The sequence below is a fragment of the Grammomys surdaster genome, unplaced genomic scaffold (genome assembly GCF_004785775.1).
Source record: "Grammomys surdaster isolate TR1022 unplaced genomic scaffold, NIH_TR_1.0 173, whole genome shotgun sequence".
Lineage (NCBI taxonomy): Eukaryota > Metazoa > Chordata > Mammalia > Rodentia > Muridae > Grammomys > Grammomys surdaster.
The window spans coordinates 2236666-2251450 of record NW_021604621.1 but is presented as its reverse complement, the minus strand read 5'-3'; the positions used below and the strand labels follow the sequence as shown (position 1 = coordinate 2251450).

General features: G+C 41.7%; 1 protein-coding gene across 1 annotated transcript; it reads left to right on the top strand.

Annotated features, from left to right (window-relative positions):
* Positions 1 to 10369: 10369 nt before the first annotated feature.
* On the top strand, positions 10370 to 14065 carry Irs4 (insulin receptor substrate 4). Its single transcript, XM_028767452.1, is given in 1 exon segment — positions 10370 to 14065. A coding segment is annotated over 1 exon segment (3696 nt).
* Positions 14066 to 14785: the final 720 nt, after the last annotated feature.

The window sequence follows — 14785 nt, the reverse complement described above, 5'->3', positions numbered from 1 at the left end:
GCTGAATAAGTAAGGCAACAACAATAGACATGTTAACATGCAAGGGAGAAAGCTCATGAGGCCTCAACACTACACAAAAACTACAAGCAGCCAGGTGTGGTGGAGCACACTTTTAATTCCAGCATTCAGGAGGGAGGCAGAGGCAGGTGGATCTCTTGTGAGTTTGAGGTCAGCCTTGTCAACAAAGAGTCCAAAACAGCCAGGGCTACACAGAGAAACCATGTCTCAAAAAGACAACCAACCAACCAAACAAACAAACAAACAAAAAAACTACAGGCAACTAAAGAATGAATGCTGAATATGGAGAAGTAGTCTACCCCAAGGAAGAGCACACTAATTGGTTATCCAATGTCAAATGGTCAGCCTTGGAAATACACATATGAGTGACATTATACAGACTGAACAGGTTGAATTTCTGTAAGGAAGAATATGCATACACCCATATTTACACACAAATATACATATATGCAACAACAACGAAAGTAAAAATGGCCATGAATTTGAGAGAGAGAGCAAGAGGGAAGGTTTGGAGGGAGTAACGGGAAGGAGGAAATGATGCAATTATAGTATGATTTCAAAGAGTAATAACAAATAAATTAAATTTTAAAATGTTAAGATTTTGGCTTAGATGTCCTAATAAGTCTTTCCTAGAGCCAGTGGTGCAAAATGTGGAACAATTTGAATATGTAGAAACTGGGAACTATATTCCATTCAGTTCTTTCAGTCTATGTCAGAAACATTTGAAGGCACATGACTACTTTCTCTCTCTCCCTCCCTCTATCCCTCCCCGCCCCCGTTTGAGAATTTTATATATTCACACAATGCGTTTGAATCAAATCCATACTTCCTCCTTCACTTTCCCTTATCCCTCCCTGCAACTCACGATTTTCTTTTTTGTTTTATTAGTCCCCTACCCCAGTCTACTTATTGCTACCTGTCTGTGAATGGGTGTGGGGCTATCTGCTGAAGCATGGATAGGCTCTCTACAGCTGTCTGCCTGAAAAAAACTGCCACTCTATCCCCCTAGAAGTCATTTTCTAGCTTCTCATGACCCTCTCCTCATCCATAATGGAATTTTAGTTTGCTTCATTTTGTTGTTTGGAGGTAGGCTTTCCATGGTCTCTTACTCTAATGCATGTTCACCAATTATGTATCTGTATTAATTACTACCTACTGCAAAAGAAGCTTCTCTGAGGAAGGTTGAGAGGAGCACTAATCCTTGTGTATAAAGGTTAAGAACCTGTGAGTGAGTACTCAAAACCATAAAAGAAAGATAAATCATACTTGTACAATCCTCATTAAACAGTAGCACTTAGCCATAGCCAAAGGAAGACAGGCAATACAGCGGTTCAAAATATCTATATTATTATTATATATTATTATATTATTATTTCCAAATGTCATAAGTGATTACATTTTAACATTTTAGACATTCAATTCACATTAAGATTATACATTATAAAATCAATGTATTAAAACTAATACATAACTAAAGACATTTCTCAAATACTGGGCCATTTGGGTCTTGCTTTTATTTTTAACAAGAACCTGCAGAGTGACTCTCTGACCAAATATTCAACTCAGATGTCTGAAAACTTTCAAAATTGATTTGTAACATGAATTAAAAAAAAAGATTTCTGGAGCTGGAGAGATTCCTTAGTAATTAAGAGCACTGGCTGCTCTTCCAGAGGACCCAGGTTCAACTCCCAGCACCCACATGGCAGCTCACAGCTGTCTGACACTCCAAGATCTAACCCCCTCACAAAAACATACATGTAAACAAAACATCAATGCACATAAAATAAAAAATAAATAAAAAGTAAAAATTTTCTTAAATCACATCATTATTTAATATTTACATTTTAAATATTTGTTATTTAATGATTATGTCTCTCTATATATATCATATGATGATACATTCTTATTTGCATTTATCTGGAAATAAAAAGGGATGAGACAAAGGAGTCACAAGCTAAAAGAATAGGATATACATGCATTTGCAAGTCAATCAAAAATGTTAGGTGACTAGAGAACTAAGTCATGCAAGGTGCATGAAAGAGGAACAAGACATTGTCTTTATCTTCAAGAGGTTTACAATCTTACTAATGAGAAAAAGTTACCCTCAATCCACAACTATATTGTGCAAATATATAGACACAGAATACAGAATGATAGAAAAAAGTTAAATCTCCCTTGATTAAATATCCCCTTGTACAATGAAATACTATACACTCTGGATTTCTCATTTTATACAACTCACTTTTGGAGTTTCCTCGGGTCCTTTAAGATTCCAGGGGAGTGTTTAACCATGTGACAAAGTTCTTCTTAAAATAATTTCTTAAGATAATTTCTTGATAAATCTTTTTAAGTAAACAAGATTATTTTTCTTTTTACTAAGTATTAATATGTCTTCTAAATGACATTTTATATCAGAAACAAAATTTATTCATTAAGCACTACACTTAAATACTTACATTATTCCTTCCAGAATGTTTCTTAGCTAAAATATTGAATGATTTGAGTCAAAGTGAGATATTCAAGCTTCTTTCTTTGGATGTCATTTTTCCCTAAAGTGCCTTTTGGCTGCAAAGTGGACCATATGTGTAGAAAAATATGTATAATTTAATTAACTACAGACAGAATATACAAGTAGCTATTAAAATTTTAACAATACAATCATGACTATTTCTGGATACATCATCCCAAATGAAGGGACCAATACACTAGGATAAAGGGAAATTTTCCTTATTCCAGGAAAAACAAATCAAAGTACGTTTTCCTTCTTTTTTCACTGTGTAGTCTCAAATTTCAAAAAGGACCTGAAATACATAAATATAGATATTTCATTGCCTAACTCCTAAACTCAAATTATACTTTTTAGTGAACAGTTAATGATCCTCCCTGATGGTATATTTAAAGGAAAGAAGGAATATATCATCAAGGGGAAAAATTAAATATTTTAAACATACCCTGTAATGCATTTATGATCACAATTTATTGTCCTATATTGTTGCTCTTTTAATATTATACCTCACATGGAAATTTTTGTCAAGGAAGAATGATTAACAAGCTTAAACAAAATGCGATTTCTAACAATGACTGTCTACTGCAATGGACCTAAGTAGCAAGAAGTGTACTGAATAAACTGGTGTTCATCTTCTACACAAAACTATACGTTGTCTTCTGGTTTCATCACCTTAGCATTTTGCATTTAGGTAAAATTCTCCGTTCAACTTTAATAACTAACTCTTTTGCACTATGGTGGGGCTAAGAAATATATTGCCTGTGCTTATAAGAGAGGAGCTTACAAAACATTTGAGAAGATAAAGTACCCACTTAGAGGCAACTGAAGTCTTTAGAGTCCACAATCAATTCTTTAACACAAAAGAGCAGACTCCACAGAGAAACTTAGCATAATTGTATTTTGGGAGCAATTTTTTAAGATTTATTTTTATTAGTTTTGTGTGTTTATTAGTTTTATTAGTATATGTGTCCATGTGTGAATCATGAATACAAATGTCCATGGAAGCTAGAGATTCAGCAGAAGCTGGAGGTACAGGTGCTGGTAACCCCTCTGATGGGGTGCTGGGAACTGAATTTGGGTCCTCTGGAAGAATAATTCCATCTCTCCAGACCCTCAACAATAGTTCTTAAGATGATTGTTTTGTAGGTAGAACACATTTTATTGTCAGAAACATTATAAATTATTGCTAATTGAATATATAGATTTGCAAAATGAAACTCATATAAGTCATAATATTTGGAAATTCTGTCTGCATAATTGCCATAAAATGTAGTAGGAAGAAGGCAGACAAAGATAAAATGATTGAGAATGTATATATGGAAACATTTTTGAATGGTTTTGCTTAGCAAGAGCATAGTTAATTAAAACACACTGATGAATATTCCTTGAAGCTCCTCTGAACTTGAACACACATCATTTTCACTTCCATTTACTCAATAAGTACTTTTTGAGGATGTCAACTGTGTGCTTAGGCAAGTGTTAGCACTAGGAATACAAAAGGAGCATACATAGAGAATATATGGGAAGATGGGGAGTTCATAGTTTACTCTGAGAATGGAAAAGAAATATAATGTTGAGACTGTATAAGCGATTTTTCTTGATGGAAGTTTATGATCAGTATTAATTTTATATTTATCACTTGCAGTGCTAGGTTTGGAATTTCTTTATGTTCCCCAGTGGACCTTCAGACAGGAAATAAAATATAGGAGTACAGGTACTTTTTTTGAGGTTTCTGACAAAAATTTCAATATAGGAAAGAAATACATGTGTGAAAAAATACCCACTTTCCCAGATAGATGATAGAAAAAAATGGGGATGATTCCTTTGTGGAGGAAGAGATTGGAAAGTAAAGTTTGAGTCCTGGAGAGCCTGGGAAGTACTAAAACTGACTTGGCCATCTAAACCATCTGAGGCGTTTCTTCCCTTCCTCTCTTTTTCATCCTTTTTTTCTTTCCTTTTTCTAGCCCTTTGTGTCACACATTTCATACTCATTCATTTTTTACCATCCTTAAAGCAATCATGTGTTGGTGATTGTCAATCATTCTTTTATGTAGTAGAGATACATTGATGTATTCAACCATAAGACATAGTTTTGGTCTTCAAAAAGTTGATGGTCCATACCGATGTTTCAATTTCAAGGATTAGTGTACAATCAGGAAAGGTAAATCTTAACCACCTGACAACCTGCAAAACATTAGTCGACCTACCAGAATTTATGTTGTAAATTTTCAAGTTCAGGAGGCTTTCAAGTCCCCTACAGTGTCAACAGTAATAGTGCTACGTCACCCTTGCAGATGTCAGGTAATGGAGAGATGGGAGAGAACAAGGAAGGGCTGGAGTACCAGGTCAATTAGGTGTGCAAGAAGAGGGCAGTATCTTAAGAGAACGGATACTTACTGAGTGATAGAAAGGTATTTTTCTCATTTAATAATGACTGTCATCAATAGTGATTAGACTATATCTATGAATATCAACTAAATCCTTAGCATTATCAATATCCAATGCTTAAGAAGATTAGGAGATGGTCATAGTTGGATTAAAGATCAAATAGAAGAATAAATCCTAGTAGATACAGGATCCTGTGAGAAAGAGCAATCCACACTAAACCTAACACATACTCTTTTCATATATTTTCCTTAACATTTAAAAGAAAATTCATGTCTGTGATATTTGCTTAGTAAATTTGAACTGGGTTCAAAAACGTAGTTTCAGCCACTTAGAAGGCTGAACAAGAGGACAGCTCGAGACTAGGTGTTTAACTGCAGCCCGGACAACAAAGCAATGTGTTTATCAAACTAAAACTGAAATGTAGAATAATCATGAATCTTAAAAAAATGCATTCACCAATACATGATCCTATTTCCTGTAGAAATAGAACTTTTGGAGACAAATGGGGAATGTATGAATTCCTGTTTTGTAACACATAACAGCAAGGACCGATGCTGTTCCTTTGTATCAAGATACACAAAGTATGGAGTGTGAAATCATTTAAATTTATGTGAAATCTATCCTATTTCATTGTTCTGACATTTAATGCACTTAAGCAATTTACAAATAAAACTTTTCTCTTTTGGAGGTGGAGAGGAATGCCTAATTGTGAACAGAGTTAATTTTCAGTTGACTCCTAAGATAACAGGGCAGCTTTAGGAGCCTAATTAAACCACATATTTGCTCTAATTACTTTAGCCACAGACTGCTAGGAAACAAAAGCAGAAAACAGGCCTGTGCTGTGTGTAGCAGGCAGGCTTTTTCACTGTTGTTTTCTTCAGCAGAGATTTTGAGGGGGGGAAAAAACCCTGAGCGGCAGAGCCATCATCTGAAAAGAGAGGCGAGAGCCCTTATCTCTGCTTAGTAGAGAAAGCATGTTCATCATGCATGGCTTTATTTATGCTCAAACATAGAGTAATCAATCATTATCACTAGCATCATTTTTGAGCATCAAGAGTCTTAACACATTTTGATCTACATAATTGGACATTAGCTCACAAAGATGAGAGTTAATAATTACAGGATAATTTGCACATTGGGCAAGAATAATAGCTCTATTTTGCTGGCAAATTCTTATGCTTTATTCTCTTGAATAATATCTCTTGAAACTGTCCATATTTGATGTAACAGTTTAAATGTTTAGCTAAGTAAATTCACATTTTAATTAGCTACTTTTATTTTAGTACAACTTAGAATTTGAATACTGATAATCATGTGGATAAGAGTGAACTTTTACTATGGGGACTAGTCAGTCAAATGATCACGTTTTTATTAAAAGATACCTAGGAAATCATTTTAAAGCAAATCTCATTAAATGTGTATATTTTTTTGTTACTGGAAGAATAAAGATAGCACAATGACTTATCCATTTCCTTTGGTTTCTAGATGTAAAATACTAGCTGCATTGCTTGTGAGGTTCCCATAAGCTAAACTAGTTAATGAAATATAAACTACTGTAGATATTATTATTTCTTATCTATTGCCTTTAGAAGATGTGTATCAGATTCAGTTCAGATGCCAAATTTAAAGGTATTAATGATTTGACATACAAAACAACTTTGGCTTCTTTAGCAACAAGTCAAAGATGGAAAAAAAAACAACAACATACAGGCAAAAGGAGGGGAGACCATTAGTGGAAGTTCAGGCTAAATACCTTTTTTCTGAACCACTGAGATATCTATGTCAAGCCTGAGCTTTATTTTGCCTATAGAAACCTGATCTAAACTGAACAACTATTCTATATCATTAAGTTGTCCATGAAGATGAAAGTTTAAATATATGCCAGACAAGCTGCAGCATCTGCTGCATTTCAGTAATGGTAATCTCGCCCCAAAGCTTCTGTGCTGGAACAACTCTAGGACATGGGAGCTTTGCTTGACCTATGGGAAGAAAATTATGCTCTTCTAGTCAAATACTCTCTCTGCTCGCCAGGACTCACGCTTTCAGAACCGCTTCTATTGTAAGAAACATACAAAGGAAATCCCTGCATGAAACATCTCACTATAGCTCCAATTCCATTTTGCTATAGTCAAATAATATACATTGGGCACAAAGTGATCCACATTGCTAACCTTTCTCTGAGGTTGTTAAAAATTATTTCCACTCTTATTTTTTTTAATACACCGGTTCCACCTACAACAGAGACTACCGTCATATTGTTTCAGAATGAAATATAAAATTGATGTAGTGTAGATTCTCTCTACTAATAATTGACATGAAAACTAACGTGAATTTTCCTTTCAAGACGCATACAAGGTCAGATATATGATCTCTTAAAGAGATAAGGAGTTGGGATAGCTAGCTCTCTGTTTGCCTGCACTACAAAACGCCGTGACTAAAATTTAGCAACTCTCTTTACAACAAGAGGGAACCAATTTTAATGTGATTTAAAAAAAGAAGAAAAACAGCTGAGGAACAAAACTTGAAATTATATGACAATTTTTTTTAAAAAAAATCTTTATTATATAAGCAAGTCGATATGTATAATGAGAATCCAACAGATAAATCCAAGGATTTAAAAAGATGCTTCATAGAACATAATATATAGTGGGTAGACACACACATAAACATTTTACTTTACTGACAAACAAAATTAAAATTATAACAGTGGGATAGCATTTTGTATATCATTATTTTTAAAATGAAGAATATATAATAACAACAAATACTATGATAAAAAATAAAGTAATAAAATACTTCAAAAAACATGTATGAAATATTCCTATTTTACCCCAGTAATTCTAGTCTTCAGTCTGCAAAGGTAATGATTTAAACATTTTAAAGTAGATTCAAGATATTCATGGGAGTAGTATTTACAATACTGAAAATGATTAATTAGACAATATACCTTAGAACAGAGAATATATTGTTTTATGACAACTGTATGGGTATCATAGAAATATGGGAAAGTATTGCCATATAGTGCTGATTGAAAAGAATAAGGTACCAAAATTATATATAAGTCTATACTGCTCCACGTAGAAACTGTTTATACACAGGTGGTGGAGACATAAGGATTCTTGAATTTGTTCAGTATTTTCCAAATTTTATTTAACAAGAACCTCCATGTATTTGATGTATGTTTAAATGTTATGTTACAGCATTTTCAAATGCATTGTCTTTTATTTACAATTCTATCAGAAGCAAAACCATGAATTTGTAAAGTTGTAAAATACGTAACTTCAAATTAATGTATCCATGATCGTTTTGAATTGAAGTGCATTTAATCTTGTACATAGCTGACTAAGCAGCTGAAACCTGCAGGTAGCAACCCCAGTTCATTCACGTTCATGCTGCTTTCAGCCCCTTATTCAGCCTGCCTCCAGCCCATTTCCAAAAGCACAGTTGTTTCTAGCACCTGTGAATACACTGGATTTATAAACGGCTGGAGGCAAAAGACATGTTAATGACTGTTCCTAATCTTTGGGGCCCAAATAAAACCACTTCCTCCACTCTGAACCTGAACATCACGAAGGTGCCATCTATTTTAATGTGTTTCTTTTGTTGCTAACAAAGAGAATTCTTAAGGAAAAAAGGAGATGGAATCTATTTTTATGATGTAGCCCTGCCTATTTTGCTGTTGGATTTATAAATATTTCCCCTTTGCATTATCTACGATAGGAAAGGTAAACTGACATTCCTTTCTCTGACAAAGAAATGCTATTTGTTCCACCATCCCTCTTTTCAAATGCAGTCACTTCTTTGATACTTTAATAACATCTCAACCTGTCGCTATCTGAGATGAGAGAGCCAGAGACAAGGCAGAGACTGAGAAGAGAGGAGAGGACAGTTTTTAGAAGGTTGCACTTACACCTTACACTCCGGCACTTTCTCCAAGAAGGGAGGCAGTAGGTTCATTATTTTTGTGATGTCATTTGTAAACTGAAATGAAGCAAAGACCTTCCTGAAGTAAAGGATGTAAAATATATTCAAGGACAAGTATTCATACAGTCCTTTGTTCTAGATAGGAGCTTTTCTTTTCGTAAAGTTTCCCAGTCTCCTTCAAGGAAAAAGAAAGTTAATATTTGTTAATTCCTTAAAGGTACAGCTTAAAGTACTGCCCTCGAGAAAAATATCACGACAGCTCAATATCGTTTTTCAGAAAGAATCAAGTCCGGCTTTTTCCAACATGGCTGTATACTTCGCAGGCCCTCAAATTTGTACTTTATAGTCGTCATCAATCAAACAGAAACACCACATCTAGCAAACCTGTGTTTTCCTGGACTAGAAATACACTCTGTGTGCAGATAGCATTAATTTTGAAGGCATCGCCGTAATTCCCGAGTCTTTAGAGTCGCTGGCTTTTGTCAGGGGTGGAGAGGGCGAGGAGGCGTGTGCAGCCTGGAGTGCAGCCTGGTGTGCAGCAGGTCTGAGGACCCAGGTCTTTACCACGTTTCCAGAGATAACTGACATTTTCTGCTAAGAAGCACAGCTCAACATGAGAGGCGGGCAGAACTAGAGTAAACTGCGATCGGAAGGGAAAACGTGAGCTGTAGGGAAACCGAGAAAGCGGTCTTGGCAGAGGGGTCACTGCTGCTTTGGGATTTGCAGGAATTTATCACCACCATTAACAGCTATTTTCCGAGGGTTGTTTACAGCCTGATCCAGAGACAACCAGATTGAGAAGCCCCACTCTGGGACCCCAACCACGCCCCCTCATCCCCCAACTGCCCCCCTTCCACTAAACTAATGTATTCAGGGCCACCCCCTTGCTGGACCCTCCTATTGGCTCGTATCCTAACCAATCAGAACCGTGCAGTGGTTTCACCTGGTTTCCCCCCCTTCCTAAATAAACAAACAAACCATCCGGTGTTCTGCGAACCCAGTCCCCTCCCAATACTTCTATTCCCCCCCCCCCCCACCCAAATGAGTGTGGGCTGCAGCAGTCCATCTTGCTCCGGTGGCTGGCCGCTCTGTTCTTCATCTCTTACATCTACCCTCCACCCCATTCTTCTGGTACTCCGGACTAGGCTTGGTGTGGCTAGAGAGCCCCGCCTCCTCCCGTCGGTTCTGCCTTGAACCAAAGGCCCTTAGATTCACCCAAAGGGTCTCTGCCGATTTGAAGATGGCCCTGCTTCCCTGGCTCCCAGTCCCCATCCCACGCACACCTCTACTGGTGGCCGCTTGCGCCCCTCCACCGCTTGGGTAGCTGCCTCTGGTGCGAGCTGCCGCGTGAGGCGACGGTCACGTGTTGTTTTGCCCACTGCCTTGAGCCCAGTGAAGTGGGCGGGGACGCGGGCCTAGGCGGGAGGGGTCTGGGGCGGGCAGACAGGGGGAGACTGCCTACTCTCCCCCCAAAGCCCTCCCTTCTCGAGCCCCCCCTCTGCTCCGCTCACCTTAAAACCACCGTGCGTCACCATGGCGAGTTGCTCCTTCGCTGGCCACCAAGCGCTAAGGAGACAGAGAGCCTAAGCAGCAGCAACAGCAGCAGCAGCAGCAGCAGCAGCAGCAGCCTCCGCAGCTCTAGCAGCAGTGGCGACCACCCCGCATCTTTCCTCGGGAACCTCAACCGCACTCATTGGGACCGGGTCGTCCTGTCCGGGAGCCATGTGGCTCTCCCCAGCCACTGGCTCCCGGTCAGACTCCGAGTCCGAAGAGGAGGACCTCCCCGTCGGGGAAGAAGTCTGCAAACGCGGCTACCTGCGGAAGCAGAAGCATGGGCATAGGCGTTACTTCGTGCTCAAACTGGAGACCGAAGACGCTCCGGCTCGGCTCGAATACTACCAAAATGCCAGGAAGTTCCGGCACAGTGTCCGCGCCGCGGCGGCTGCAGCAGAGGCGGCTGCCTCAGGTGCTGCGGTCCCCGCGCTCATCCCACCGCGGCGCGTGATCATCCTGTACCAATGCTTCTCTGTGAGCCAGCGCGCCGATGCCAGGTACCGATATCTCATTGCCCTTTTTACCCAGGACGAATACTTCGCGATGGTGGCCGAAAACGAGTCGGAACAAGAAAGCTGGTACTTGCTCCTCAGCCGCCTCATCCTCGAGAGCAAGCGCCGCCGCTGCGGCACGCTAGGCGCGCAGCCGGAAGGAGAGCTGGGAGCCCTGGCGGCCGCAGCGGTGTCGGAGCCACCCTTCTACAAAGATGTGTGGCAGGTAGTAGTGAAACCCAGGGGGCTGGGGCACAGAAAAGAGCTGAGCGGCGTGTTCCGGCTGTGTCTTACAGACGAAGAGGTGGTGTTTGTAAGGCTCAATACCGAAGTGGCCACTATGGTCTTCCAGCTGCTGAGCATTCGTCGCTGTGGGCACTCAGAGCACTTTTTCTTCTTGGAAGTCGGCAGGTCCACTGTCATCGGTCCAGGGGAGCTGTGGATGCAGGTGGATGACTCCGTGGTGGCCCAAAATATGCATGAGTTGTTTTTGGAGAAGATGCGAGCCTTGTGCGCAGATGAATACAGAGCCCGATGCCGCACCTACAGCATCAGTATTGGCGCCCACCTGTTAACCCTGCTGTCCGCTAGGAGGCACCTGGGCTTGCTCTCGCTGGAGCCCAGCGGCTGGTTCAGAAGATCTCACTTTGAGCAGCTTTGCCGCCTCAGGGCTATCGGCGGCAGGGAAGCAGAGATGCTATTCACCAGGCGCTTCATCGCACCCAGAGAGCCTCCACCTCCCTTCAGGCGAGGAAGAGGGCACCTGCCCAGAGCCCGCAGGTCCAGAAGAGCCGCGTCAGTACCACCCAGCCTTTTCCGACGCTCAGCACCTAGCCCGGGACGTATCCCCCAGCCTGAAGATGCCCCCAACGACAGAGCCTGTGAAGCCTCAGGTTCCAGCTCTGGCAACACTGAAGAAAAAGACAAGGAAGGTGAGGAAGGAAACGGAGGTGATTACATACCTATGAACAACTGGGGCTCAGGAAATGGCCGGGGCTCAGGAGGTGGACGGGGCTCAAGTGGCCAAGGCTCCAGTAGCCAGAGCTCAGGTGGGAGACAGGGATCTGGAGGTGGCCAGGGCTCAGGAGGCCAGAGTTCAGGAGGCCAGGGTGCTGGAGGAAACCAGTGTTCAGGAAATGGCCAGGGCATGGCAGGTGGCCATGGCTCAGGTGGAGGTGGCCATGGCTCAGGTGGTGGTCAGAGACCTGGAGATGGTCGTGGGTCAGATGGTGGCAAGAACTCGGGAGGGAGCAAAGGCTCAGGAAGTGGGAAAAATTCTGACGATGGTGACCGTGGAAAATCTGTGAAGAAAAGATCCTACTTTAGTAAATTCACTCAAAGCAAGCAGCAGCAAACGCTGCCTCCACCCCCGCCGCCACCACCAGCAGCTGGAGCAACTGGTGGCAAAGGAAAGTCTGGGGGAAGATTCCGACTTTATTTTTGCGCAGACAGAGGCACAAAAGAACGCAAAGATGCCAAAGAGGCCAGAAATAGAGAGACCCCAGAAGGTGCAACCCGGGGGCCTCACAGAGCCAGAGCTTTCGATGAAGATGAGGATGACCCATATGTGCCAATGAGGCCAGGGGTGGCTGCTCCTCTTGCGTGTTCCAGTGATTACATGCCAATGGCTCCTCAGAATTCCTCTGCTTCAACAAAGCGTCACTCTAGGTCACCCTTTGAAGACTCCAGAGGGTACATGATGATGTTTCCCAGAGTGAGCCCACCACCACCTGCTCCAAGTGCTCCGAAAGCACCAGATACTAATAAAGAGGATGACTCAAAGGACAATGACAGTGACAGTGATTACATGTTTATGGCTCCTGGAGCAGGTGCGATTCCTAAACATCCTCCCAATCCTCAGGGAGGCTCTTCGTCCAAAAGTTGGAGCTCTTACTTCTCTCTGCCAAGTCCTCTTCAGAGTTCACCTTTGGGACAGAGTGACCACAGTGAGTATGTTCCGATGTTACCTGGGAAATTCCTGGGGAGCGGTCTAGACAAAGAAGCCTCCTTTAGCCAGGGCACCAAAGATATATTTTCAAAGCCTTCAACTGAGAGGTCATTCTCAAAGCCTAAAGATAAGGGGTCATCTGCAAAGCCTTCAGATGATGTGCCCTCAGTCAACAAAGCTAAAGAACCTAATGCCACACAGGAGCAGAGAGAAGCTGACAGCTCCCGTGACTATAACAACATTCACTTTATTAAGAGAGAGCGCCTTGTGCTAGCTCCCTCTGCTCGAGGACTGCCACACTTGTGGGGCGTAGTTACTGACCCCAGACCCACAGCTTTTTCTAGCTACCTGAATGTTGAAGTCGGGGTGCCCTTTCCAAATCCAACAGTCGGCCCCTCAGATATTTTAAGAGTTCTACCAGGTGCCAACTCCATCCCGCTAGCCGGTGCTAGGAGGCCCTTTCGTCTTTTCCCAGGCAATGTTATAGGTAGCATCGTGGAAGTGGGTGAATACGTTGAAGTAACTGTAAACCCAGTGGAAGTGGGTGAATACATTGAAGTAGTTTTCAACCCAGCGGTGCCTTTTGCGGACAGTGCCATTTGCTATGATGCTCAAACCGATGAAATCTATGTAGTTGACCCATTTTCTGAGTGCTGCATGGATGCTTCTCTCTCTCCCGGTCGATGCGCTGAACTGCCACCTGTAGCTAGGCTGCTGCAGGGGGAAGTGCAGGAGAGAAGACGCCCACAAAGCCGCTCCCAAAGTTTATTTGCCAACATTCGAGGCGCTATCTCGGCTTCCTCTACTGACAACTTGGACAGAGACTTTCCCGCAGCGTCTGCGGTGTTTGCTGCTCCAGCTAGGGCGCCCCGCTGGGCAGTGAGCCGGGCTTTAGCAGTGGTCTCTGCGCTCGCAGCGGCCCCCAGCTTTGGCGAAGTCTTTGCCGACCTCTACTCCCCTGCAGGAGTTGACTCCGCCTCCACTCGCTGGTTCCAACCTGTTGCTAATGCTCGTGGTGCCCACGCTGTGAGAGAGGTCCAGGACTTTGCCGCAGGCTGGAATCCTGGAGCCCTTAACCACGCTGCCAGAGGTGGAGACCTGGCGGCTGGCGCAGCTGCTCCCCCACCGCCACCTCGCCAGCGTCGGGTGCTGAGACCCCGAGAGAGAGCAGATTTTGAGGACAACGACGATGACATTTACGTGAGAATGGACTTTGCCAGACGTGACTACAAGTGACCACTCTCCGAAATGAGGTTGGTGAATTTATAATTAAAATTCCTGAAGTTATTGGAAATTAATTAATAGGTGAGTTGATGCGTTAGTTGGTATGCTGTTAGCGATACGTAACCTGATAGTTCATTTCCTAGTGTTATGAGAGAGAGAGAGAGTAGAATTCAGTTTTAATTTTTCACATGATACCTTTTTGGTCTTTGTGAAACCTTTAGCTTTTACGTAACCCGTAAATTTCTCTGACAGAGCCAATTGTTAAACGTTGCATTAACTTCTTAGGAGCAGTTAAAACTAAAAGACCCAGAGCATGAGGATGCTTTCAAATGTACTTCCCCTTCCCTAAATTCTTCAGATGCTAAGTTCTATGCACTCACTTTCCAGGCTACAACTAAAAGTTACTTTTCTATGTGTACTCAACCTAAGGTAGTGATTGAAAGAGAATGCAGAGAGTTCAGCAGTTAACAAGCCAACTATTAGCATATTTACTTTCTAAAAGGCAGTCATTGTTTGGCTAGTTTGCTCTGGTTTGCCTAAAAGGTTAACAGTTGGTTGTCAGCTGAAAGGAGAGAAGATGCATAAAACCCCACATGATTAAGAGATACTCGGCTCTGGAAAGTGTTTCTGTGCTGATTTGGTTTTGTTTTTACACAGGATTGAGAGAAAACATGTGTGTTCCTTTTCTGTCATTGGTAGGGAAAGGCAAGTTACTTTTGCTGTGTTTCATTT